The sequence below is a fragment of the Drosophila pseudoobscura genome, chromosome 2 (genome assembly GCF_009870125.1).
Source record: "Drosophila pseudoobscura strain MV-25-SWS-2005 chromosome 2, UCI_Dpse_MV25, whole genome shotgun sequence".
Classification (NCBI taxonomy): Eukaryota; Metazoa; Arthropoda; class Insecta; order Diptera; family Drosophilidae; genus Drosophila; species Drosophila pseudoobscura.
Genome location: NC_046679.1, coordinates 30,188,776 through 30,216,096, shown reverse-complemented (window position 1 = coordinate 30,216,096; position 27,321 = coordinate 30,188,776). Strand labels below are relative to the sequence as shown.

Below are 27,321 nucleotides of genomic sequence, written 5' to 3'. Positions count from 1 at the left end.
TAACTAGGAGCAGAGGCCCCCCCCCACTCTGTGGTCCAGGACCAACTCACTCACACACGCACGCATACGAGTGTTATATGCATTGCCATGTTTAGGTTTTTTTTACGATTCAGTTTCATTTAGTTTATGACTCTGTGGCCCCGCCCCCTTTCAGCGTACGAGCCACCCATTACGCCCTAAACATATTTCTGCACATTTGTTGGGGGCGAATGGGGTGGGAGGAGTATTCACCGCGATTTATTCATGTTTATTATGATAAATTTATGCGCATTTGTTGTTCCCTGGCGGTTTTTATAGAGTGTGCGAAAATAGAAGCCCTAAAAAAAATCCCAAAGGGAATTGTGGATAAAAATGTTAGTAAAACATTTATGCATTAAGCAGACTTTTAGGCAAATTTATTTCGAGTGGGAGGGGGATGAAAGGTAGGCACCCCGACAACCAGGATAAAACTATGAATATAAAACAATAAAAAAGAAAAGCCTACACTAAGAGAAAAAAGAAAATACGCCAATAAACATTCGGTAAATAAATAGCAGAACAAGCCAAAGGCTGGCTGAGAGCCGTTTGAATGGTGAGGATCGTGTGGATCGTCTGGATCGTGTGGATCGTGATAACATCGTGTGCGATCTCAGAGCGCGCTGTAACTGGCTGTTAACTGAGAGCCGCTAGCGATAACAGGCTGTTAACTGAGAGCCGGCAGAGATAACAGGCTGTTAACTGAGAGGCGTCGGAGATAACAGGCTGTTAACCTGGGATGCTAACAGCGCTGTTGCTCTGTTACAGGTGTCCCCCTGATTTTTTCTCTGCGTGTAGACGTGAAAAAGGAGAACGAAGAAAGTATAACTCCACCTCAAAAGCAACATGTGTCAATTATCGCTTGGCTCTGTTTTGATAGCATGAGAACTGGGCTCCATTCAGTAGAAGGGAGTATCATATGTCCGCGTTGCGCGTTGCACTAATTGTGGGAAAAGGGGAATATCATATATCAAGGAGTGTCTTTTCAACCAAAGCAAGTGTTGTTTTTTTTTTTCAAATTGTGCAAATTAATTGATGACCGCAAAAGAATAATTAACCAGATACACATACACGCATATAGGGGGAGTTTTTCTTTTCAGACAGCAGCAAAAATTAATCAAAGTTACTTTCTGTTTCTGTCTGCGTGTGATTAAAGTGTAATTAAGTTGAATTAACCGCATGGCAGAGTCGATAGCGTTGATTAATACATATTTCGCATTTGCGGTTATCCTCTGACCCGTCTGACCCCTCCGCAGGGCGAAAAGCGAAGGCCAGAACAGCAGAAGTTTTCTCAGCAGGAGGAGACTTTTAGGCCAGTGATTGCTCTATATCGACCTTCAGGAATACCGAAAATATAAACGCAACTGTTGAATGTTGTAGGAATTAGGTGTATAGAAACAGTAGAGAAGCACTAGTACTCACTGCTCATCAGTGCCACCAGCCACAGGAAAGGGGCAGGGCAGTTGATTTGCATGAAAACCGGCAGTAATATGTTGCCAGCCACCGAACCCAGTCGCCCAAAGGTCATAATCAGCAATATAACCATTGTTCTGTGGGTGAGAAAATCATTTAAGCCGCCTTTGTGGGGATGTGGGGGATGTACGCACCTCATTAGCGTGGGAAACATTATCACAGATATGCCAATAATCGTTGTGGCACAGACACCCATCATTGTCAGATAAACAGCGGCAATGATCATGGTGACCAGAGAGGTTTTGGCGAAATACAGACTACCCGCAAGGAAGACGCATATGAAGAGGAACACCTCTGTGGAGCAGAGAAGATTAGAGACCGTAGAGGATCAAGGGAGGGGACCCACTCAATATGTGATTCGCCACCAGGGGTATGCGCATCAGGGGAAAGATGATCACGAAACCCACGACGCCGACGGCTGCCACAATGATGTTGAAGAGTCCGAAACCGCATTCCGCAATGGCCGTCTCAAAGTCTGCTGCAGTATGTTCAAAGTCCTTTTTGAATCGGCCATCAATAACGAATGTATAGGATATCCAGCAAATGTGTAAATTTTAACAACTAATGGCAAGAGCTCCTGGATATCAGAGAAATAACGAAACACATTTCAACATCAGGGGGCAAGAATCACTTGAGTGTTCCCATGATGAGGATCTGCCCTCACGAATCATCGGAGCGAGCAATCTAATAAATCGCTGCCACTTAAGGAGGGCCTGCCGTCGGATTAGTTGATTCAGGCATCACTAATTTCCATCTTCCACTCGATGTTTTCCCAGTAAGAGAGCCACACACCTGACTGCCACACCAGCACTGCCTGCCCTGCCACAGTGCCTGTCCCGCCCCACTGCCTGTTGCCTGTTGGCTTCCACTTAATTGGTGTTAATGAGATTTGCATGTCGAAGGCTTGCCTTTGTCCTGGCCCAACCAGCACATCCTTTCACTGAACAAAGCAATAAAGATACGATACGAGTATGCAGATAAATACATATGTATGTATGTATATTTGAACGGGTTTTCCTAAGGTAAATATAAATAGTTACAGACATTGTCTTAAGCCCCCAATAATTGCTAATTTGTACAACTAAATTTTCCTAAGATTAAGTTACAATTCAGTGGCAGCTTCAACCACTTGATGTGTCCTTAAACCATAATTTAAACACAATTCCTTAAGAAAAGGCAGCCTTTGCCGGATTGGGCACGAATATGGAGAGTGTGCCAGCCACTGAAAGAAGAAAGAGAGATAGACCCATATCTGGGAAGACGTAATCTCAAGTGGAAAACTTACACAGCAGCACCGATGATACCATTATAAAGGGAGGCAAACAACCGATCTGAATGAAGACCGGAAAGAGCAGATTACCCGACAAGGCACCAAAGCGGCCGCACATCATGGCTATGGCCACGACAACAGTTCTGAAGGGAAACAAATCTCTATAGAGATTACAGACAACAGATTGTAAGGGGAACACTCACCTGAGTTGGGTGGGAAATAGGGCCACCACTGCACCCAACAGAGAGGAGACTGCTATGCCGGTGATGGTCAGAAATGTGGCAGAGACGAAAAGAGTCATCATGCTGCTGACCGAGAAGTAAAGCACCATGCCAAATGCTCCAGAAAGATACAGACCATAGGCTGAAGGCAGAAAATCCTCAATCAATAATATAAGGAATAAATAAATGTGTAGAAATACTTACTCATCAGACGTTTGGGGCCTAATGCCTTCAGAAGGCCACCCGCAAAGAAGTAACCAACGAAGCCGCAGGCCGAGACAATGATGTTGTTTATATACATGTCCATGGAAATCTCCTTTGGCTGCAAGACAGATCACAGATGGGAGACGAGAGTTAGATAAAGATAGAGAAAGGTTTACGTCACTCTCACGATGATTGGACATAAAGTTAACTGACAGATAAGACTTATCTAGCGCAGAGATGGAAGATAGATCTTACCTCGGAACAGGCATTGGCATAATCTAAGGCAGTCTCAGCTGTTTTATTGACGCTAAACTCGAGAATGGTGCACATGCTGGCAGTGGCCCCACTGAACTCCGCCTCGTACTCCGCCATGGAGGCAAACAGCTGCGGCAGCCACAAACGAATGGTGTTCATGCCCAGGAAGATGCTGAATTGCATGATGTACAGCAGCAGGGAGAGGCTGAGCAGGGGCTTGTGAGCCAGAGGCTTCATTTGGCCAAAGCCAGCGCGGAGACTCTCCATCAGAGTGCGCGACTGAGGCTTCTGCGGCACTTTCTCGCCGGTTTTCTCCTCAATGGTGTAGATGACCTCGTCCTGGTTGGCCTTGCGATTGGGCGCCTCTTGCACGAGTACCTTGATCTGCAAAAAAGAAGAGTTTAAGCCGCTATAGGCTTTTTCTTCTCTGGTTTGAGGATACTCACTGGATAGGTATCCTTGGGCTTGCGTGTATTCACATGATAGATATGCTGGAAGGCCTGCAAAGCCTCCTCCGTGCGTCCTTGGGCCATCAGAAAGCGTGGACTCTCTGGCATGGCACAAAATATCAAACCACTCACAAGACTTGGGATGCCCAAGACAAACAAAAAGATTTGCCAACTGTGAACTATACATGTGAACATCAGAATTAGTAGTGTTTAAGGATACGCCGGGGATACAACTTACTTGTGAGACCCACGATTTCAAAGTCCCAGTCCCTGGGAAAGATGCCCCAGGCCAGCAGAGGCAGTGAGACGGTTGCCGTGGATGTAACCATCCCAACTATCATTAGAACTGAAGATCTGTGCTTGGGTCCATGCATCTCCGTCAGGTAGGTAAACAGAACAGCTGCGGGACCATTTACCCTATTAAAAGAATGGATTTCTTTCAGTAAAAACCACAAAGAATGGATCATGGAAACCTACACTAATCCACCGAGAAACTTGAAGACCACCAGCATCATAAAGTTCTGACTGAGCGCACTGCCAAAGACACAAACGGCATCGATCAGGTAGCCCCAGTAGAGTATCTTCTTACGTCCTTTGGTGTCGGCCAAATAGCCCCAGGCAATGGCCGATATGGTCATGCCGGCATAGGCCACCGCATTCAGGACACCCTTGTCCTCGAGAGTCAGACGGAGATCGCACTCGGCCACCGGCAGGATAAACGACATGGAACTGGACTCGAAAATGGCCGCACTCTGGGCGGGTATCGAAACGAAGAGCAGCAGAAGATTGAAGATCCCGAAGCCAGCCGCCTCGATGGCCTTATCGAAGTCCGCTGGTGCATCCTCTTTGGGCGTGGGTGAGGCCTCAGCCGTGCTGTTCGAATCACCATCCGTGTCGTTATCCACGTCTGGTTCTGTAACCCAAAAGATTTATACACTTGCTTTAATTGCACTTTATGGTTGGGGACGGGACAATCTCTCCCTTCTTTGAGATTAGGGGAGCACTTTGATAACACTAGTTCCCAAGCAGTACTCTTCACAATCGGATCATTGTATAGGTTTTATACCACCATATTGTTTTGGAACGTGTAATAGAGAGTTCCAATCACTTTTAAAAACAAAATCTATGATGAATTGGCATTTTATATTTAGCTCACAATTTATTTTCACTAGTTCCTTTGATATTTTGGGCTTGTTCCATTCGATTTAAGGATTTACCTTTACTTTTCGCTGGATCCACACGTTCAATATACTTTTCCGACATCTTTATGCGTATATCTGCCGATCACTGTATGAATTTCTTATTAAGCTGCACTTGAATGTTCTCAATTGTTCAATTAATACGATGTATGAGTTCTTAATTGAAAAGCACTATCACAATTAATCTCAGAGGTCGTAGAGAAGATCCCACTTCACGGATGATGCCACTTGCTGCACTGCTGCGCGGTAAATGATCTGCTCGTACGAATGGTAGCTGCTTTTATCGGGATTTGTCTCAATAAAACCTGAAGATTCATCTACACATCTCTTATCGCCTAGAATTACAGCCTAAAGAAGGTAATAAACACATAAAACTTTATCTTTATCCGGAGGGAACACGTTGTCATAGAGGGAGACAAGTACAGTGCGTTGGAAAACTATATATCGATTTATCATGAAGAAGCACTTCACTTCACTTAAACTTTCTTTATTCCACATTTTTCTAAGGGTTTCCTAATCGTTAGAGATATCCATTCTGAAATCTTAGTCTATGGTTATATTATAATGTAACGCGCTGTACTGGTGATAAGACTATGAGGTAGGTAGCAACCGGAACACTTTTCGAGGGAGGCTGCCTCAAATAATGTTCTCTTATATATCCATGATTATCCCTTTCTAAAACAATATCACGTTTCATTGGCTACGTCATTTCGGTGGTGAAATCTGTAGAGATACACACCCCTTATCTTAAGATACGCCGCCACACGACAGAGAAGTGATATGATCTCTCGTAAAATGTATCACTCGAATTACTAAACAGTTTCAATCAATGTGAATGGAAGAATCTTTAGTTGCAGGAATTAATCGCAAGGCATGTAATATACGATTATCATCACAAAACAAAAACTATGTACTTTATTCTTAGGGGTCTATAAGATGCTATAAATATGGGTGCTATAACTTCGTGCCATTCACAATGACCAGTATTCCTTCAATCATCATTCTGGCCTGCAATCTCATTCGATGCCATCCACCAGCTTGCACATCATGCGATCATGCTGATAGCTCGGATCGTTCTTGGCCGCCGCATTCGATTCGAGGGGATCCACTTCCGACTTGACTTTGGCATTGCCCTTCTCATCGTCGTCGCACAGGACGGGCAGGGCGGAAAAGGCGCTGTTTACGATGTCCCGCACACGCTCCAAGTGCTTCTGAAAACGGGTGGCGGTCTCCACACGCTGACGCTTCTGCATTTCCATCATCACGCGCAGCGTTTCACGGGCCTGATGCGGCCGAAACTCGTTCAACAGGTGATGCATGTTGACGAACAGCAGGCTGAGGTCATCTATCTGCAAAGGGGTTCATTTATCAAGATTAATCCATGGATTTGCTTGGTTCTGGTGCCAACTCACCTTCTCTGTTCGCCGGGGACTGTCGGGATTGAGGATGAGGAAGTCTATCAGATCCAGAAAATTGACCAGCAGCGAGTGGTTCAACTTTTTCAGCTCCTTGCGACGGTCAAAGTGTATGGGTATCAGGCGCTTGATGTTCTGCGACTCCAGGGAGCGTATCATCTCGTCATTGTTGTACTGGATGCCGAACATACTGTAAACTTCGTGCTGCGAGGGGGGCAGCGGTGGACGTGGTGCGCGATTGCGGCGTATGTTCTCCTCCGTGTAGTTGCTGATGTACCGCTCCGGCGGCATCGGCAGGCTGGATACCTGGGTCTCTTGGGTTGACATTCTGAGCGGTAAAAAGAGTAGAGAGAGTCCTATTCCTTATATCTGTTTATCCCGAATTTTCAAAATTTCCCCGAGCAATTTGTGCAGTCTTTTGTTTTTGTCAATGTGACCATTTTCTGTCTCCACATAAATCGACTCTCAGAAATATACCGAAATATACCGTCTCAATTTCGAAATATACCGTAAATATACTAACAAATTCAAGTTATATTTTACATATTCCCCGATTTTGATCTTCCGTCGAATATTACTAGCTAGATGAAACATTTAGCCATGCCCACATAATTGTATCCGATTAGTGAATCTATTTTCTAATTGACAGGCTTATTCTTAATACTTGCTTTAATTGGATTTCATTGAAAATTAAATTTAATAGATTGATGAAATAGATTGACTGCATAAATCCCTAGTGCCAGCGGGTACCGAAATACCAAATACCGAAAACACACTAAAAATACCGATTCTCAATATATATTTAGATATATCGGTATAACCACTAACCATACAGTATATAGATGTGCCAGTTCATACAACCACTAACCATACAGTATATAGATGTGCCAGTTCATACAACGAAATTGTCACACACCGACTTGCGCTATCCGTACCCCAGAGTGACGTCATCATGAGAGATAGAGCGCAGAGAGAACATCTTTGCATGTGTTAGTACACACGCAATATGTTTCGACAAAAATATGTGATTGTATGTTTTTTCAGATTTTTTGAACTCTTTCAGGTCTGGTTCTGTTTTGCCACCAGCATGTTTTAGTGTATGGGTGCACATGCATTAATGCATGTACTTTGCGTGTGTGTGTTTTTAATAAGGAAATAAATGTGTAAATATATTATTGTAATATTTTATATTTTGTGGTATAAATGAAACAAATAACAGCTTTTATTTTGTTTCCCGCGCCCTAGTGTACCATACCCCCACCCCCTGCCCATTCTTCATTTATTTTGTGGCGGTAGGTCAGTCCATCAAAAGACCCGAAACAAGAACCAAACTCAAATTTCAGTTCTAGCGGCCAGCAATACTAAACACACACACGCAAAGTACATGCATTAATGCATGTGCACCCATACACTAAAACATGCTGGTGGCAAAACAGAACCAGACCTGAAAGAGTTCAAAAAATCTGAAAAAACATACAATCACATATTTTTGTCGAAACATATTGCGTGTGTACTAACACATGCAAAGATGTTCTCTCTGCGCTCTATCTCTCATGATGACGTCACTCTGGGGTACGGATAGCGCAAGTCGGTGTGTGACAATTTCGTTGTATGAACTGGCACATCTATATACTGTATGGTTAGTGATACAACGAAAGTGTCACACACCGGCTTGCGCTATCCGTACCCCAGAGTGACGTCATCATGAGAGAGAGAGCGCAGAGAGAACATCTTTGCATGTGTTAGTACACACGCAATATGTTTCGACAAAAATATGTGATTGTATGTTTTTTCAGATTTTTTGAACTCTCTCAGGTCTGATCTGTTTTGCCACCAGCATGTTTTAGTGTATGGGTGCACATGCATTCTCACGTACTTTGCGTGTGTGTGTTTACTATTGCTGGCCGCTATAACTGAAATTTGAGTTTGGTTCTTGTTTTGGGTCTTTTGATGGTCTGACCTACCGCCACAAAATAAATGAAGAATGGGCAGGGGGTGGGGGTATGGTACACTAGGGCGCGGGAAATAAAATAAAAGCTGTTATTTGTTTGATTTATACCACAAAATATAAAATATTACAATAATATAATTACACATTTATTTCCTTATTTCAAACAGGATTATTATAAATTATACAAATTATGCAAACGCCGTCGGCTCTCGACTTTTTTGTTTATTATAACTAAAACAATGATGTATCTAAATATACAATATAAGAAAAAATATATATATACTTAAATAAATATGCATAAATATAAATGGAATTGGTTTTACATATATTTCAAATCAATTGTCAATCGCGCGCTTTCCGACGGGAATCTGCAAAGCAAAAATTTAGATGCCGGTCGCACCTTGAATACTCTCATGGACAATACCCATAAATTTTCTAATTCAATTATAAAATATCTTATGTACATAAATATTAAAGTTTATTATATTCGTATATTGCATGAGGGTTTTCAAAATTACTGTTGTCTTGATGTCTTGGTGGCAAGGTTCTTAGAAAAGTGTTAGTACTCTTAAAGGGCTCGTAAGTGTGTGTGAGTATGAATGCGTGGAATGATGGATAGACAAAAAGCGCGCGCGAAGCTTGTGAGAAAGACAAGTGATTCGTTTTTCCGCTGGTACGTTGTGTTTATTCCCCATTAATATTATGAACTAATGGCTGACCAAAAAAAAAGAGAGAATGGCTTTAAAAAATTGAAAGATCGATTTTTTGCCTTAAAAAGGGTTGTATATCGCAGGAATAGGCGTTACAGAATCAAAACAACTCACTTAAAACCAAATATTATTCCCATAATAGCCAAGATGACTCATGTTTCTGCGGAGGCAAAAACGATATGCATCATAGCCCCGCAGAAAAAGTAATTGCGAAAAATATTAACTTTTACTCGTCAAGGACTTATGAATATCTTCGAGATGTTCTAAATTTAAAACTGCCATCAAAACGCACGTTAGCGCGATGGGCTGTGCTGAAAAACATGAGGCCAGGATTTAATCCTGATTTACTCAGCAATTTATAGACAATTTTTGATGGAATGAGTTCTAAGGGAAAAGAAGTAGTAATTTTATTTGAGGAAATTAAGATTAAACGAGCTCTTCATTATAATATTGCAATCGATGAAATTCAAGGCTACAAAAATGATGGCCAAAATACAAAAAGCCTTTTAGGGCAGCAAGTCTGTGTTTTCATGATAAGAGGCCTATTTGAAAACTGGAAATACGTTTTAAGTTATACTGTAACTGCTGGTATAAATGGTTTAAAACACGAAGCCCTTTTAAATAAAGTGACGGCTAATATTGAACAAGCACAAAGCTTTGCGACCAGGGCTCAAATAATAGAGCTGGTTTCAGAAGACTGGGAGTCGACATTAAGAACCCCAGCTTTAAAGTTCAAGATAAAGAAATATTTGCGATTTACGATGTTCCACATATGATTAACTCGCTAAGGAACATTGTCCGAAATATAAATCTTTATACCCCTGATGTCGTTGTTTTATGGAAAATAGTCGAAGAACTTTATGAAATCGATTCCAGAAATTCAACGCGACTCTGCCCGAAAATAGCAACAAAGCATATACATATATCCAAATAGCTTTGAAGGTCAAAGCTGCCAATCAAGTGTTTAGCCATAGTGTGGCCGCGGCTCTTCGAACAATGATTAGTTCTGGAGGCTTCTTAAAGTGCAAAGAAAATGCAGTTTGACCAGGTAGGAGTATATTTTTACACTGATCTAAAACGCAAAACTTATAAAAATATTTTTTCCGCTATGTTCGACACGGGCAGCGCCGTTAATATTGTGAGAGCTTCATCATTACAATTCCAAAACTAAAAAAATACACTCTTTTACCATCGAACCTCCGTAGTGTCAGCGGCTCACTTCATTTCACTTACGGTTGCCGCCTCCCTCCATGTGACACTGAAGTTTTCAGTGGGGACTACCAGCAGTTACCCACGTTCCGAGACCTGTTCACCGCCATCTACATAGAAAACCCAAGGTTGGCTCCAGTGGAAAAACTGTTCCACCTCAACAAAAAGACCAGCGGTGAAGCCCACGACATAGTGGCACAGGCTCCACTTACGAACGAGGGTTTCGCGTCCGCATGGAACGCCCTCCGTGAGCGTTTCCAAAACAAGAGGCTGATACTCAAGGCCCAGCTGAAGATCCTTTTCAGTCTGCCCCAAATCCGTACCGAGTCAGCAGCAGCGCTAAAGATTGTAGCAAAGCCCACTCTGAACCTCTTCCAGTCTCGGGCTGTCTCTACTTTCTCAGTTAGTTTTCATCGACTCGTTTGCTCGTTGCTCGTTTGAGAAGTCCAAAGGTTTACCCAGGAGACGGAAAAGCCGGAAAAAGATAAAAATAAATGCCTGCAAATAAAAAAAATTGAAGGAAACGCTAAAGGTAAAGGAAGTACTCGGTTCTGCGGCCATCGGACAGTCGTAAATCATTTCTCATTTCGTCTCTTTTCAGCTGGGAGTATAACGGGGGATGCAGGACCGGTGGCAACCGCGACTGTGGTTCGGCGCCAAATGCCGCCGCGCGCCTGCAAGAGCAAGAGCCAGAGTACCGCCAGGCCCAGTCTTACTCCCAGCCGCCAGCAGCCCAGCCTGAAGCCGACCACCGGCTCACAGGTGCCATCGCAAAGTCGAGGCCCACCGGTCTCGAGACGATTTTTGAACTGCCCTTTTTTTGATCGTCGAAAAACTTCAAACGCCACCAAAGACCAAATGCGGTTTTGCACAATAAAATATACACTGCCAACCTTCGCCATTTCAACCGCCCATAAGACGCTATGCGGTGACCGCATATACCGACGGTATATCGGTATATAATGGTATATTTTGCCAGTTTCATCAATCTATTAAATTTCATTTTCAACGTTATATAGAAATCTAATAAAAGCTATTATTTAAATTAAGTCAATCAAGTAGAAAATTGATTCATCAATCGTATAAAATTATGTGGGCATGGCTAAATCTTCCATATAGCTGATATTCGACGGAAGATCAAAATTGAGGGAATCGTCGTATTTGTTGAATCGGTAATGGCCCGGTTGATAACATTTAAATTCTCGTCGCTCACATTCAAAAAAGATAGATTTGGCGCGCACCACTCGTAACCAGTCGATAGTATCGATAACCGAACGTGAATCGGGTAAGGACCTCTTTTACCCGATTGACAAAAATGAGTCTCATTCCATGCACATATACCCTGGGGGAAATGGATGTTATGGAATTGTGAATATGTTTGTCAAACCTTTTTTTACAATAAATACAATAAAAGCAAGGATTAAAAACTATCCAATCGTGTAGAAAATTTATTCATCAATGGGATAAAACTTTGTGGGCATTGCTGAGAGATTTAGTTAGTCAGAATTATTCAATGGAATATGAAAATTGACCAATTTCCCTTTTCGTTTGTTTTGATTGACCATTTCGCTACTTGTTTTTTGTTTGACTTATTTCGCAAAATGACGCAAAATGCAATAAAAGCATTACACCAGTTAAATAGAAAATTGATTCATCAATCGTATAAAATTATGATGGTATGGCTAAATGTTCTTTATAGCTAATAATATTCGATGGAATATCAAAAACGAGGAATATGTAAAATATAATTTGAATTCGTCAGTATATTTACGGTATATTTTGAAAATTAGGCGGTATGTTTCGATATATTTCTGAGGGTCGCACGATAAATCCGCGGTCACAATCCAATATACATATATCTGGCGAATGGGAAAATATTTTCCTTTCATTCGCGCCAAATCGTAAAATAAGAAATATACCAGTTCTCAGTCGTTATTGGATCAAAGTGAAAATAAGTTTGTCGTGTAATTGTTATGATTTCTGTGTGACACCCACGCAAAGTGAAGCGTGCCTCCACCATTTTGTAAACTACTCCCTCCTCGTGTCTCAGTGTCCGTATGTGTAAGTGCGTTTATGTGTGGAATAGTAGCAACGGAACCTGTCGCAGAATGCTCGCTCATAATGAAAACCGCGTAAAAGTTAAAATATTAAACAGTTTTGTGGCATAAGCAATGGACGGGGACCCGTTTGAGGAATCCGGTAAGTTGCATCTGTGGTTTCATGCTGACGCCACTGTCTGCGCCGCCGCCCATAGCGTTTCGGTCCGGTCCAAAGACAAACAAACCGATCAACACCGATTAAGTCAGCGCTATTTCCATACTTATGAATGGCTGAATGCTGAATGAATGAATGGAAATCTAATTTTTAACATTCTCTATAGATCCCGCTTCCACCAAAAAGCAGAGGGAGCAAGTCTTAGAGGTGGCTAGACAACGGCCTGCAACAAATGTCGCCAAGAGCATCGTTGCATATGAGGAGCAGCCAGATCTCTCCATCCTGGTGGTGCTCCTCGAGGAGATCAGTAAGAACTCTGACTACTCCACGGACCTACGTCTCTCCACGGAATATGTAAGCATGATTCAATTATACAAGAATTGTGTGTATAAAAATGTATTCCCCAGTACGGAAATCATCTGCTACGGCTTTGCAAGGACAGGAATGTGCCGCGTCGTGTTGCGCTGGGTTGTGGCGGCAGTGCCATCCAGTCGTTGGGAAAGATCTATGCCGATCGCGTGGAGTACATCGGCCAAACCACGGAGCACATAAACGAGTCAATGTCATCAGCGCAACGCGAAGCCAGTGAAAAGAATACCAGTGGGTGAGTACCGCGTGCGTGTTTGTGGGGCGAAGAGAGGGAGAGAAGTAGATGCTGCCGGCCGGTTCCATGTGCTCTTCAAAGACGACCGCTTCAGCGGTGTTTCTTCGTTATCGGATGCGAAATTGTACCTCTTATCAGCGTTTCTCTTGCTTCCCCTTTCTATCGATTTGTTTACTTGATCTACACGCCGGTTCGTGTTAAACAAATGTCCTTTTACTATAACTCCTGCCCCTCATAAAATCCCCAACGCTCTTCGAAAAACCATTTCCAATGGCATTTTCTTTCTCTGTCAAAGTTTCTTTTTCCATTTGTCTGAATTTAATTATTTGTGAGGTTCTCTCCCTGGCTTTTCCCGCTTTCTTTCTTTGTTTTTTGTCACCTTTTCAGAGCCTTTCGGAACAAAACAATTAGTGGAATTCTTGTGTCTATTTTTGCGCCCAAAGCCCCAACGGCTTATGGTGGCCCTTTGCTATTTCTCGATGCAAACAGAATAATTACATAAAAATAGCTGAGAATTCAGTGGGGGGATCTCTCCCTAGAGAGGAGGGGCTTTAAGGATGTAGCAGTACAGGGAGTGGGCTTTAAGGATGGTCTTTTTGGATGATTCCCGTTCCAGGAAAGTACGATGATGATGATGGATATTGTAGTTTCATAATTGTTGAACATTCTTCAATGGAATCATGATTCAAAGGTGGTTTTATGCTCTTCTAATTGGAAGCCTTTGAGGGCCGCCTGCACAGACATCAAGAGAGCAAATGGGGGAAATCAGAAGGGAAAAACTTACTAATTGCAATCGTTTGTAGTGAAAGCCATAACCAGATGTCTGTTCCATGCAATGAAAACTCAAAATGCAGCAAATATTGATTGCTTTAGTTTCGGAAAAGCTGTCAAAACCAAAGAATTTTCCGACATCCAACAATACGTATACGCCCCCTCGTCTATGAAGTTGATTATTTCGAAAAAGTCAAAGTTTAAACTGCAAAACAGGCATTTAATTTCCACTCCTTTCTGCAAAGCAATTCAATTTTCATTTGCCAAGGCTGCTCCATACCTCCCAACCCACTTTCAGAGAGCATCCTTCGACAGGCAACATTCGAATGTGAAAAACAAATTAAGAGCTTAATTAGCCAGGACCAAAACAGAGCCGAACCCGTACACGTATCAAATTCGATTCGAATAACAAGTGAAGAACATTTATTATGCTTGTTTTTCGAGGAGAACCTTTAAAGGTTTTCACTTTGTGGATGGTTCCCGTTGGCATGGCATTATTAATGGCATGGAAAGCGGTTTAAGTTCTTGGTCAGCCGAAAATAATTACACCGATTAAGGGATATTTCCATGACCAAAAGATTGTACTGCTCTGCGCTGGCGTTCAGCCTTTCACATTTCAAAAGCCGCCTTAATGAGTGCCAAACGAGGAGATATTTTAGACTGTCGGCAATAAGTATGCACAAGTGGCAAAACCATCAATTAAATTGCAATTTTCAATGCTTAATGTTTGGGGCCAAAGGCTCAAGTATTTGGTAATAAGATTACGCTGGAAATAGTTGAAGTGGCAGCTTAGGAAATTGTATATTGCACACGCTGCATTTTACCACATTTTACCAGAATTCCATGCCAAGCAAACACTTGAACCCCAATTAAAACTATCATCTGTAGCTCTTGTTTGATATCCTGACAGAGCACGTCCCTTTGCCAGGTGCCATAATGAGCAGCAGCACAGACGACTGTCTGTCTGGTGATGGGGGGGGAAACCTTTATTCCATTCAGCCCTCCCCCCCCCCCTCCGCACGCGACAACTCTTCCGTTTCATTTGCATAACTTTGTTAGCCAGAAGTGTGGGGGTGGGGGTGGGGGATGGGGGGAAAATACCAGGAAATAAGTTAATGAAAAGACGGCGGGCTCTGCCACTCACTTTGCCTCGTCGATGCTCTCGAGATTGTCCCGGTTCTCGATGAATCCCGCCAGCAGGCTGACCACCTCCGTGCGATTGAAGCTATTCAGGAGCGTGGTATTCACGATGCTGTTGAGCTCGAAGCGCCGCACCGCCAGGATGGTGCAGTTCACCAGCAGCTCCGTGTCCACAATCTCCGACATCTTAAGGACTCTGCGACTGCGACTGTATTTATGTTGCGCAAGGACTCCCTCACGTTTGTGTGTACTTAAATGCACTGGCTGATCCCTGGCCAACTTATGACACACCTAATGCCATAGAAACCTTTTTGTCGTTGCCCATGCACCGTAATTACTCCTCCTTTCTGTCTCTCTTTCCGTTAATGTCCTGGGGATTTCTTTTGTGGGAGGTCTTTCAAAGGATTCCACGCGGGTTGTGCCCGGCCAGCACCACATCAGTGGCTTGGAGGCGTTTAATTTGAGGGGCGTTGCACATTGCACAGCCTGGGGCAAGGCGGCGCCATGGTATCGAGGGGAAATGTTATTCAATTAGTATATTACGTATACACACTTCACATCAAATATTTAATAATTCATATATTATGCCATTAATTCCATTTCGGCTTAAAAACACCTTTTTAAATTCACACGAAAATATATTTGATATATCTTAATTATTTCAGGTCTCAGGAGTTGATTAAATTTCCATATTGGTTTCAGCTGGATTTAATTCATAATTTAAACATTAATCACATTCAATCTCTTTTTTTTAAATAATTTATTAATTTTGTATTGTATTTCTTTTTCTCTTTTTTCTTTGGGAAACCACTCGAACTCATATTCCATTACAAAAACATTATATTTATCCAATAATGCCGCTCGATTTAATCCAGCTTTTTATCACTTTAATTTCATAAAAATTCTCCGTTTTTTCAATATTTCTTTTAGTTGCTTTCATTGCTTTTTTCTATGATTAAAATCTGTTGATATTTTCACCCTTTCCGTTTTTTTTGACAATTTATTTTTAAATGCAATCTTTTGTTGATTCGCTGCACTTTTTATGCACCACTTTGCAATTTGTTGGCCCTTTTTTATGGCCCACACAGACACACAAGCCGACCGTTAGAGCTTTAAAATGGCGTCGGATGTTAACAGTTGTTTCGTTTATTGTTTTCGTATTATGTGCGCGCGTTCTTTAGTGCTGCAAGTGCCGCCGTCGACTGAGCGCTGTACAACTGGTGGCAGGAAGGCGGGGGCGGCATGCCACGCACTTAAAGGCGGGCAGGGCAGCACGCAACCTGTTGAGAGGACAACTGGCGGCAACATTAATCCCTTGGCAACATGTTGCAGCAGCTTTTATGGCAACCTAACAGTCTCTCTGTTTTTTTTCTTTTAAAAATCACCTGAAGACCTTTTTGAATGGCCCGCCTATTCCTGGAGTACAAAAGATATCCGAATGCTGGACATTATTTTTAGTGTCCTTACAGGACACGGAGTGCTCTCTGAGGTCAATATCCTGTCGGGAACTCCTTGGCTCTTGATGCTCTTTTGGCGCCAGATCTGTCGCTAGCATCTGCCATAAATAAATCATGGTTTTGTTACATCAAGGGGGTGTCCTAACTCTATTATCCTTTGGCTGTAACTTTGTTTACTTCTTTTACTTGTTACGCTGCCGCTTTTCTGCTGCCACGAAATAAATTTCAAGCACCGTGTTGTCATGATGAATGACCTGCAAATGAGTGCCAGAGGGGACGCGAGACACGAGCACAATGGCCACTCCACTTCAAGGTCTCTGAATGTGAAGGATTTCGATGGTATGGTTTGGTGTATGTGTGTAGTTATTGTACCCTGTACTGAGTACTAGTGAATAGAGGGGTATATGGGTGGCATAGATATGGAAGCTTATAAGTGTTAAATCAACCAAAGGAAGGAAAGAAGAGAGCAGGAGAGTAGGGGATTTAGCTGAGAGACAGTGAAAAAGAGTGAAGCACACTCCTCTCTCTCTCCCACTGTGTCTTAGCATCTGTATATGTTGTAATAGCATTCCCAAAATCCCTTTCTCTGGTGATTTTTCATAGAAATGATATTGAACAACCTATTGATGTCTCCCAACAACTCCCAATACATCCATACCCTATTATATTTGTCTTCCCATTATGCCTTTGGCTTCTCTGAATACAGGGTATCGCCTAGCAGTTAGCTCGGTTACAGCCCTCTCTTAGAAACGCTGTTTGTTGTATTTTTGTGTTTGCTAATGTCTGCAAATGTTGTATGTCTGACTCCCCCTGGGAATACCCTCCATCTCTCCTGCCCTCCAGCTTGATACGTGCGTGGATATTTACACTTTTGTGTGATTATGACTGGACATTTGGCGTGGCCTCCCCCAGTTTTCACAGATAGACAAATACACATGTAACTAGGAGCAGAGGCCCCCCCCCACTCTGTGGTCCAGGACCAACTCACTCACACACGCACGCATACGAGTGTTATATGCATTGCCATGTTTAGGTTTTTTTTACGATTCAGTTTCATTTAGTTTATGACTCTGTGGCCCCGCCCCCTTTCAGCGTACGAGCCACCCATTACGCCCTAAACATATTTCTGCACATTTGTTGGGGGCGAATGGGGTGGGAGGAGTATTCACCGCGATTTATTCATGTTTATTATGATAAATTTATGCGCATTTGTTGTTCCCTGGCGGTTTTTATAGAGTGTGCGAAAATAGAAGCCCTAAAAAAAATCCCAAAGGGAATTGTGGATAAAAATGTTAGTAAAACATTTATGCATTAAGCAGACTTTTAGGCAAATTTATTTCGAGTGGGAGGGGGATGAAAGGTAGGCACCCCGACAACCAGGATAAAACTATGAATATAAAACAATAAAAAAGAAAAGCCTACACTAAGAGAAAAAAGAAAATACGCCAATAAACATTCGGTAAATAAATAGCAGAACAAGCCAAAGGCTGGCTGAGAGCCGTTTGAATGGTGAGGATCGTGTGGATCGTCTGGATCGTGTGGATCGTGATAACATCGTGTGCGATCTCAGAGCGCGCTGTAACTGGCTGTTAACTGAGAGCCGCTAGCGATAACAGGCTGTTAACTGAGAGCCGGCAGAGATAACAGGCTGTTAACTGAGAGGCGTCGGAGATAACAGGCTGTTAACCTGGGATGCTAACAGCGCTGTTGCTCTGTTACAGGTGTCCCCCTGATTTTTTCTCTGCGTGTAGACGTGAAAAAGGAGAACGAAGAAAGTATAACTCCACCTCAAAAGCAACATGTGTCAATTATCGCTTGGCTCTGTTTTGATAGCATGAGAACTGGGCTCCATTCAGTAGAAGGGAGTATCATATGTCCGCGTTGCGCGTTGCACTAATTGTGGGAAAAGGGGAATATCATATATCAAGGAGTGTCTTTTCAACCAAAGCAAGTGTTGTTTTTTTTTTCAAATTGTGCAAATTAATTGATGACCGCAAAAGAATAATTAACCAGATACACATACACGCATATAGGGGGAGTTTTTCTTTTCAGACAGCAGCAAAAATTAATCAAAGTTACTTTCTGTTTCTGTCTGCGTGTGATTAAAGTGTAATTAAGTTGAATTAACCGCATGGCAGAGTCGATAGCGTTGATTAATACATATTTCGCATTTGCGGTTATCCTCTGACCCGTCTGACCCCTCCGCAGGGCGAAAAGCGAAGGCCAGAACAGCAGAAGTTTTCTCAGCAGGAGGAGACTTTTAGGCCAGTGATTGCTCTATATCGACCTTCAGGAATACCGAAAATATAAACGCAACTGTTGAATGTTGTAGGAATTAGGTGTATAGAAACAGTAGAGAAGCACTAGTACTCACTGCTCATCAGTGCCACCAGCCACAGGAAAGGGGCAGGGCAGTTGATTTGCATGAAAACCGGCAGTAATATGTTGCCAGCCACCGAACCCAGTCGCCCAAAGGTCATAATCAGCAATATAACCATTGTTCTGTGGGTGAGAAAATCATTTAAGCCGCCTTTGTGGGGATGTGGGGGATGTACGCACCTCATTAGCGTGGGAAACATTATCACAGATATGCCAATAATCGTTGTGGCACAGACACCCATCATTGTCAGATAAACAGCGGCAATGATCATGGTGACCAGAGAGGTTTTGGCGAAATACAGACTACCCGCAAGGAAGACGCATATGAAGAGGAACACCTCTGTGGAGCAGAGAAGATTAGAGACCGTAGAGGATCAAGGGAGGGGACCCACTCAATATGTGATTCGCCACCAGGGGTATGCGCATCAGGGGAAAGATGATCACGAAACCCACGACGCCGACGGCTGCCACAATGATGTTGTCCGTGTAGATGCCCGGGTTCTGGTGCTATTCGTTTCGGGGGATTAGATTAGATTTAAAGCCTGGTAGCCCGGGGCAATCGATAGCCTACCTACTAGGTCGCATTCCCGCTGCATCGACGCCGAGTCCATGCTCCGCACCTGGGAGTTGTGCTCCAGCACGTTGCACATGCTGGTGTCGTTGATGCCCTGCAGCTCGAACGTGTGCATGGTGGCAAAGAACTGTGGCAGCCACAGGCGCACAGAGTTCACGCACATTATTTGGCAAAAGTGCAGGCAGTAGACTTGCAGGGAAATGCACAGATAGGGACTGGAAAACATGGGCTTCAGCTGCCCCACGCCCTCCCAGAACTTGAGTTTTGCTCTGCTGAAGCGCTCCCATCGCGAGGTGGGCTGTCGCGGTCGATCCAGGACATCGGAGCGATCGGGCGTGGCATCGGTCAGATGTTTCACCTGTGGAGAGGACAGTGCTTAGAGTTTTACTTTAAGAAACCCTTGACAATCTCTTACAGGATACGTTTCGCGCTTCTGGCGCTTGTTCATCGCGTATATCCGCTGCAGGGACTCCAGGGCTTTGTTGTAGTTCCCTTGGGCCATCAGAAACTTGGGACTTTCGGGCAGAAAGATGTGCAGCAAGCCGCTGGTTAAGCTGGGCAACGCAGTGACCATCAAGAAGATCTGCCAGGTGTGGACTGCCAAAGAAACGAAAGAACTCAGAACGAGGCTCCATTCGAAGGAGAGGCCATACCCACAGTTCATTTTTCCCACTGAGAAAAAGATGTGCACTGGCAGGAGGAGGTAGGCGAGTATCGGGACAAAGGTGGCCGAAGCGGAAACGCAGAGACCGACAAAGAGCATGATATAGGGCCGATGCTTTTTGCCATGGAACTCTGCCAGATAGCTGACCAGCACCGCAAACGGGCCGCAAATGCTGTTCGAAGGAGAGAACTCATTAGCAAATCGATTGGGCAGTCGATGAATGGTTCAGTGTACATTAGGCCATCCAAGAACTTGAAGACCATCAGCTGCGTGGAGTCCTGGCAGAGGGCGGCGCACAGCACGAACAGGCCATCGATCCAGCCGCCCCAAATGAGGACCACGCGGCGACCCATGGTGTCGGCTATGAAGCCCCAGGGTATGGCCGAAATGATCATCCCCGCAAAGGTGACAGCATTGAGGAGACCTTTGTCCAGGGGCGTCAGCTTAAGGTCGCATTCAGCGGTGGGCATCACATAGGACATCGCCGAGGCGGAGAAGACCATGGCCATGAGGCAGGGAAGAGCACAGAACAGCATGAGGATATTGAAGAGTCCGAAACCGCATTCCGCAATGGCCGTCTCAAAGTCTGCTGCAGTATGTTCAAAGTCCTTTTTGGAATCGGCCATCAATAACGAATGTATAGGAATATCCAGCAAATGTGTAAATTTTAACAACTAATGGCAAGAGCTCCTGGATATCAGAGAAATAACGAAACACATTTCAACATCAGGGGGCAAGAATCACTTGAGTGTTCCCATGATGAGGATCTGCCCTCACGAATCATCGGAGCGAGCAATCTAATAAATCGCTGCCACTTAAGGAGGGCCTGCCGTCGGATTAGTTGATTCAGGCATCACTAATTTCCATCTTCCACTCGATGTTTTCCCAGTAAGAGAGCCACACACCTGACTGCCACACCAGCACTGCCTGCCCTGCCACAGTGCCTGTCCCGCCCCACTGCCTGTTGCCTGTTGGCTTCCACTTAATTGGTGTTAATGAGATTTGCATGTCGAAGGCTTGCCTTTGTCCTGGCCCAACCAGCACATCCTTTCACTGAACAAAGCAATAAAGATACGATACGAGTATGCAGATAAATACATATGTATGTATGTATATTTGAACGGGTTTTCCTAAGGTAAATATAAATAGTTACAGACATTGTCTTAAGCCCCCAATAATTGCTAATTTGTACAACTAAATTTTCCTAAGATTAAGTTACAATTCAGTGGCAGCTTCAACCACTTGATGTGTCCTTAAACCATAATTTAAACACAATTCCTTAAGAAAAGGCAGCCTTTGCCGGATTGGGCACGAATATGGAGAGTGTGCCAGCCACTGAAAGAAGAAAGAGAGATAGACCCATATCTGGGAAGACGTAATCTCAAGTGGAAAACTTACACAGCAGCACCGATGATACCATTATAAAGGGAGGCAAACAACCGATCTGAATGAAGACCGGAAAGAGCAGATTACCCGACAAGGCACCAAAGCGGCCGCACATCATGGCTATGGCCACGACAACAGTTCTGAAGGGAAACAAATCTCTATAGAGATTACAGACAACAGATTGTAAGGGGAACACTCACCTGAGTTGGGTGGGAAATAGGGCCACCACTGCACCCAACAGAGAGGAGACTGCTATGCCGGTGATGGTCAGAAATGTGGCAGAGACGAAAAGAGTCATCATGCTGCTGACCGAGAAGTAAAGCACCATGCCAAATGCTCCAGAAAGATACAGACCATAGGCTGAAGGCAGAAAATCCTCAATCAATAATATAAGGAATAAATAAATGTGTAGAAATACTTACTCATCAGACGTTTGGGGCCTAATGCCTTCAGAAGGCCACCCGCAAAGAAGTAACCAACGAAGCCGCAGGCCGAGACAATGATGTTGTTTATATACATGTCCATGGAAATCTCCTTTGGCTGCAAGACAGATCACAGATGGGAGACGAGAGTTAGATAAAGATAGAGAAAGGTTTACGTCACTCTCACGATGATTGGACATAAAGTTAACTGACAGATAAGACTTATCTAGCGCAGAGATGGAAGATAGATCTTACCTCGGAACAGGCATTGGCATAATCTAAGGCAGTCTCAGCTGTTTTATTGACGCTAAACTCGAGAATGGTGCACATGCTGGCAGTGGCCCCACTGAACTCCGCCTCGTACTCCGCCATGGAGGCAAACAGCTGCGGCAGCCACAAACGAATGGTGTTCATGCCCAGGAAGATGCTGAATTGCATGATGTACAGCAGCAGGGAGAGGCTGAGCAGGGGCTTGTGAGCCAGAGGCTTCATTTGGCCAAAGCCAGCGCGGAGACTCTCCATCAGAGTGCGCGACTGAGGCTTCTGCGGCACTTTCTCGCCGGTTTTCTCCTCAATGGTGTAGATGACCTCGTCCTGGTTGGCCTTGCGATTGGGCGCCTCTTGCACGAGTACCTTGATCTGCAAAAAAGAAGAGTTTAAGCCGCTATAGGCTTTTTCTTCTCTGGTTTGAGGATACTCACTGGATAGGTATCCTTGGGCTTGCGTGTATTCACATGATAGATATGCTGGAAGGCCTGCAAAGCCTCCTCCGTGCGTCCTTGGGCCATCAGAAAGCGTGGACTCTCTGGCATGGCACAAAATATCAAACCACTCACAAGACTTGGGATGCCCAAGACAAACAAAAAGATTTGCCAACTGTGAACTATACATGTGAACATCAGAATTAGTAGTGTTTAAGGATACGCCGGGGATACAACTTACTTGTGAGACCCACGATTTCAAAGTCCCAGTCCCTGGGAAAGATGCCCCAGGCCAGCAGAGGCAGTGAGACGGTTGCCGTGGATGTAACCATCCCAACTATCATTAGAACTGAAGATCTGTGCTTGGGTCCATGCATCTCCGTCAGGTAGGTAAACAGAACAGCTGCGGGACCATTTACCCTATTAAAAGAATGGATTTCTTTCAGTAAAAACCACAAAGAATGGATCATGGAAACCTACACTAATCCACCGAGAAACTTGAAGACCACCAGCATCATAAAGTTCTGACTGAGCGCACTGCCAAAGACACAAACGGCATCGATCAGGTAGCCCCAGTAGAGTATCTTCTTACGTCCTTTGGTGTCGGCCAAATAGCCCCAGGCAATGGCCGATATGGTCATGCCGGCATAGGCCACCGCATTCAGGACACCCTTGTCCTCGAGAGTCAGACGGAGATCGCACTCGGCCACCGGCAGGATAAACGACATGGAACTGGACTCGAAAATGGCCGCACTCTGGGCGGGTATCGAAACGAAGAGCAGCAGAAGATTGAAGATCCCGAAGCCAGCCGCCTCGATGGCCTTATCGAAGTCCGCTGGTGCATCCTCTTTGGGCGTGGGTGAGGCCTCAGCCGTGCTGTTCGAATCACCATCCGTGTCGTTATCCACGTCTGGTTCTGTAACCCAAAAGATTTATACACTTGCTTTAATTGCACTTTATGGTTGGGGACGGGACAATCTCTCCCTTCTTTGAGATTAGGGGAGCACTTTGATAACACTAGTTCCCAAGCAGTACTCTTCACAATCGGATCATTGTATAGGTTTTATACCACCATATTGTTTTGGAACGTGTAATAGAGAGTTCCAATCACTTTTAAAAACAAAATCTATGATGAATTGGCATTTTATATTTAGCTCACAATTTATTTTCACTAGTTCCTTTGATATTTTGGGCTTGTTCCATTCGATTTAAGGATTTACCTTTACTTTTCGCTGGATCCACACGTTCAATATACTTTTCCGACATCTTTATGCGTATATCTGCCGATCACTGTATGAATTTCTTATTAAGCTGCACTTGAATGTTCTCAATTGTTCAATTAATACGATGTATGAGTTCTTAATTGAAAAGCACTATCACAATTAATCTCAGAGGTCGTAGAGAAGATCCCACTTCACGGATGATGCCACTTGCTGCACTGCTGCGCGGTAAATGATCTGCTCGTACGAATGGTAGCTGCTTTTATCGGGATTTGTCTCAATAAAACCTGAAGATTCATCTACACATCTCTTATCGCCTAGAATTACAGCCTAAAGAAGGTAATAAACACATAAAACTTTATCTTTATCCGGAGGGAACACGTTGTCATAGAGGGAGACAAGTACAGTGCGTTGGAAAACTATATATCGATTTATCATGAAGAAGCACTTCACTTCACTTAAACTTTCTTTATTCCACATTTTTCTAAGGGTTTCCTAATCGTTAGAGATATCCATTCTGAAATCTTAGTCTATGGTTATATTATAATGTAACGCGCTGTACTGGTGATAAGACTATGAGGTAGGTAGCAACCGGAACACTTTTCGAGGGAGGCTGCCTCAAATAATGTTCTCTTATATATCCATGATTATCCCTTTCTAAAACAATATCACGTTTCATTGGCTACGTCATTTCGGTGGTGAAATCTGTAGAGATACACACCCCTTATCTTAAGATACGCCGCCACACGACAGAGAAGTGATATGATCTCTCGTAAAATGTATCACTCGAATTACTAAACAGTTTCAATCAATGTGAATGGAAGAATCTTTAGTTGCAGGAATTAATCGCAAGGCATGTAATATACGATTATCATCACAAAACAAAAACTATGTACTTTATTCTTAGGGGTCTATAAGATGCTATAAATATGGGTGCTATAACTTCGTGCCATTCACAATGACCAGTATTCCTTCAATCATCATTCTGGCCTGCAATCTCATTCGATGCCATCCACCAGCTTGCACATCATGCGATCATGCTGATAGCTCGGATCGTTCTTGGCCGCCGCATTCGATTCGAGGGGATCCACTTCCGACTTGACTTTGGCATTGCCCTTCTCATCGTCGTCGCACAGGACGGGCAGGGCGGAAAAGGCGCTGTTTACGATGTCCCGCACACGCTCCAAGTGCTTCTGAAAACGGGTGGCGGTCTCCACACGCTGACGCTTCTGCATTTCCATCATCACGCGCAGCGTTTCACGGGCCTGATGCGGCCGAAACTCGTTCAACAGGTGATGCATGTTGACGAACAGCAGGCTGAGGTCATCTATCTGCAAAGGGGTTCATTTATCAAGATTAATCCATGGATTTGCTTGGTTCTGGTGCCAACTCACCTTCTCTGTTCGCCGGGGACTGTCGGGATTGAGGATGAGGAAGTCTATCAGATCCAGAAAATTGACCAGCAGCGAGTGGTTCAACTTTTTCAGCTCCTTGCGACGGTCAAAGTGTATGGGTATCAGGCGCTTGATGTTCTGCGACTCCAGGGAGCGTATCATCTCGTCATTGTTGTACTGGATGCCGAACATACTGTAAACTTCGTGCTGCGAGGGGGGCAGCGGTGGACGTGGTGCGCGATTGCGGCGTATGTTCTCCTCCGTGTAGTTGCTGATGTACCGCTCCGGCGGCATCGGCAGGCTGGATACCTGGGTCTCTTGGGTTGACATTCTGAGCGGTAAAAAGAGTAGAGAGAGTCCTATTCCTTATATCTGTTTATCCCGAATTTTCAAAATTTCCCCGAGCAATTTGTGCAGTCTTTTGTTTTTGTCAATGTGACCATTTTCTGTCTCCACATAAATCGACTCTCAGAAATATACCGAAATATACCGTCTCAATTTCGAAATATACCGTAAATATACTAACAAATTCAAGTTATATTTTACATATTCCCCGATTTTGATCTTCCGTCGAATATTACTAGCTAGATGAAACATTTAGCCATGCCCACATAATTGTATCCGATTAGTGAATCTATTTTCTAATTGACAGGCTTATTCTTAATACTTGCTTTAATTGGATTTCATTGAAAATTAAATTTAATAGATTGATGAAATAGATTGACTGCATAAATCCCTAGTGCCAGCGGGTACCGAAATACCAAATACCGAAAACACACTAAAAATACCGATTCTCAATATATATTTAGATATATCGGTATAACCACTAACCATACAGTATATAGATGTGCCAGTTCATACAACCACTAACCATACAGTATATAGATGTGCCAGTTCATACAACGAAATTGTCACACACCGACTTGCGCTATCCGTACCCCAGAGTGACGTCATCATGAGAGATAGAGCGCAGAGAGAACATCTTTGCATGTGTTAGTACACACGCAATATGTTTCGACAAAAATATGTGATTGTATGTTTTTTCAGATTTTTTGAACTCTTTCAGGTCTGGTTCTGTTTTGCCACCAGCATGTTTTAGTGTATGGGTGCACATGCATTAATGCATGTACTTTGCGTGTGTGTGTTTTTAATAAGGAAATAAATGTGTAAATATATTATTGTAATATTTTATATTTTGTGGTATAAATGAAACAAATAACAGCTTTTATTTTGTTTCCCGCGCCCTAGTGTACCATACCCCCACCCCCTGCCCATTCTTCATTTATTTTGTGGCGGTAGGTCAGTCCATCAAAAGACCCGAAACAAGAACCAAACTCAAATTTCAGTTCTAGCGGCCAGCAATACTAAACACACACACGCAAAGTACATGCATTAATGCATGTGCACCCATACACTAAAACATGCTGGTGGCAAAACAGAACCAGACCTGAAAGAGTTCAAAAAATCTGAAAAAACATACAATCACATATTTTTGTCGAAACATATTGCGTGTGTACTAACACATGCAAAGATGTTCTCTCTGCGCTCTATCTCTCATGATGACGTCACTCTGGGGTACGGATAGCGCAAGTCGGTGTGTGACAATTTCGTTGTATGAACTGGCACATCTATATACTGTATGGTTAGTGATACAACGAAAGTGTCACACACCGGCTTGCGCTATCCGTACCCCAGAGTGACGTCATCATGAGAGAGAGAGCGCAGAGAGAACATCTTTGCATGTGTTAGTACACACGCAATATGTTTCGACAAAAATATGTGATTGTATGTTTTTTCAGATTTTTTGAACTCTCTCAGGTCTGATCTGTTTTGCCACCAGCATGTTTTAGTGTATGGGTGCACATGCATTCTCACGTACTTTGCGTGTGTGTGTTTACTATTGCTGGCCGCTATAACTGAAATTTGAGTTTGGTTCTTGTTTTGGGTCTTTTGATGGTCTGACCTACCGCCACAAAATAAATGAAGAATGGGCAGGGGGTGGGGGTATGGTACACTAGGGCGCG

At 43.6% G+C, this 27,321-nt stretch overlaps 6 protein-coding genes and 1 long non-coding RNA gene across 10 annotated transcripts; 2 read left to right on the top strand and 5 right to left on the bottom strand.

Annotated features, from left to right (window-relative positions):
* Positions 1 to 1,085: 1,085 nt before the first annotated feature.
* On the bottom strand, positions 1,086 to 20,874 carry LOC4803226 (synaptic vesicle glycoprotein 2B). 4 transcript variants are annotated; one of them, XM_033379713.1, is made up of 9 exons: positions 20,409 to 20,873; positions 20,168 to 20,346; positions 19,926 to 20,107; positions 19,512 to 19,868; positions 19,414 to 19,443; positions 1,835 to 1,919; positions 1,623 to 1,782; positions 1,438 to 1,565; positions 1,086 to 1,379 (listed from the first exon to the last, which is right to left on the bottom strand). In XM_033379713.1, exons 1-9 carry the CDS (start codon positions 20,798 to 20,800, stop codon positions 1,324 to 1,326), a joined length of 1,569 nt encoding a protein of 522 aa, XP_033235604.1. In that variant the 5' UTR covers positions 20,801 to 20,873; the 3' UTR covers positions 1,086 to 1,323. The 4 variants fall into 4 exon arrangements, with proteins under 4 accessions (XP_033235604.1, XP_033235607.1, XP_001360002.3 ...); XM_001359965.4 differs by lacking the exons at positions 1,086 to 1,379; positions 1,438 to 1,565; positions 1,623 to 1,782; positions 1,835 to 1,919 and adding exons at positions 18,580 to 18,873; positions 18,932 to 19,059; positions 19,117 to 19,276 and having other exon boundaries at positions 19,329 to 19,443; XM_033379716.1 differs by lacking the exons at positions 1,086 to 1,379; positions 1,438 to 1,565 and having other exon boundaries at positions 1,629 to 1,782; positions 19,508 to 19,868; positions 20,409 to 20,874.
* On the bottom strand, positions 2,459 to 5,541 carry LOC4803225 (synaptic vesicle glycoprotein 2B-like). The gene is made up of 9 exons (XM_001359964.4): positions 5,105 to 5,541; positions 4,365 to 4,800; positions 4,126 to 4,304; positions 3,885 to 4,066; positions 3,439 to 3,822; positions 3,184 to 3,301; positions 2,962 to 3,121; positions 2,774 to 2,901; positions 2,459 to 2,710 (listed from the first exon to the last, which is right to left on the bottom strand). The coding sequence occupies exons 1-9, from the start codon at positions 5,148 to 5,150 to the stop codon at positions 2,655 to 2,657; spliced, it is 1,689 nt and encodes a 562-aa protein (XP_001360001.3). The 5' UTR covers positions 5,151 to 5,541; the 3' UTR covers positions 2,459 to 2,654.
* Positions 5,913 to 6,959, bottom strand: LOC117183968 (mediator of RNA polymerase II transcription subunit 7). The gene is made up of 2 exons (XM_033379721.1): positions 6,499 to 6,959; positions 5,913 to 6,435 (listed from the first exon to the last, which is right to left on the bottom strand). The coding sequence occupies exons 1-2, from the start codon at positions 6,826 to 6,828 to the stop codon at positions 6,103 to 6,105; spliced, it is 663 nt and encodes a 220-aa protein (XP_033235612.1). The 5' UTR covers positions 6,829 to 6,959; the 3' UTR covers positions 5,913 to 6,102.
* LOC117183974 (uncharacterized) lies at positions 9,872 to 10,711 on the top strand. The gene is made up of 2 exons (XR_004469110.1): positions 9,872 to 10,210; positions 10,288 to 10,711. It is a non-coding gene; the product is annotated as an uncharacterized lncRNA (long non-coding RNA).
* LOC117183972 (uncharacterized) lies at positions 12,187 to 13,208 on the top strand. Its single transcript, XM_033379728.1, has 3 exons — positions 12,187 to 12,570; positions 12,752 to 12,939; positions 12,993 to 13,208. The coding sequence occupies exons 1-3, from the start codon at positions 12,543 to 12,545 to the stop codon at positions 13,191 to 13,193; spliced, it is 417 nt and encodes a 138-aa protein (XP_033235619.1). The 5' UTR covers positions 12,187 to 12,542; the 3' UTR covers positions 13,194 to 13,208.
* Positions 20,875 to 21,257: 383 nt separating the features above from the next.
* LOC117183962 (synaptic vesicle glycoprotein 2B-like) lies at positions 21,258 to 24,340 on the bottom strand. Its single transcript, XM_033379707.1, has 9 exons — positions 23,904 to 24,340; positions 23,164 to 23,599; positions 22,925 to 23,103; positions 22,684 to 22,865; positions 22,238 to 22,621; positions 21,983 to 22,100; positions 21,761 to 21,920; positions 21,573 to 21,700; positions 21,258 to 21,509 (listed from the first exon to the last, which is right to left on the bottom strand). The coding sequence occupies exons 1-9, from the start codon at positions 23,947 to 23,949 to the stop codon at positions 21,454 to 21,456; spliced, it is 1,689 nt and encodes a 562-aa protein (XP_033235598.1). The 5' UTR covers positions 23,950 to 24,340; the 3' UTR covers positions 21,258 to 21,453.
* Positions 24,341 to 24,711: 371 nt separating this feature from the next.
* LOC4803224 (mediator of RNA polymerase II transcription subunit 7) lies at positions 24,712 to 25,758 on the bottom strand. Its single transcript, XM_001359963.4, has 2 exons — positions 25,298 to 25,758; positions 24,712 to 25,234 (listed from the first exon to the last, which is right to left on the bottom strand). The coding sequence occupies exons 1-2, from the start codon at positions 25,625 to 25,627 to the stop codon at positions 24,902 to 24,904; spliced, it is 663 nt and encodes a 220-aa protein (XP_001360000.1). The 5' UTR covers positions 25,628 to 25,758; the 3' UTR covers positions 24,712 to 24,901.
* Between the last annotated feature and the right edge of the window lie 1,563 nt (positions 25,759 to 27,321).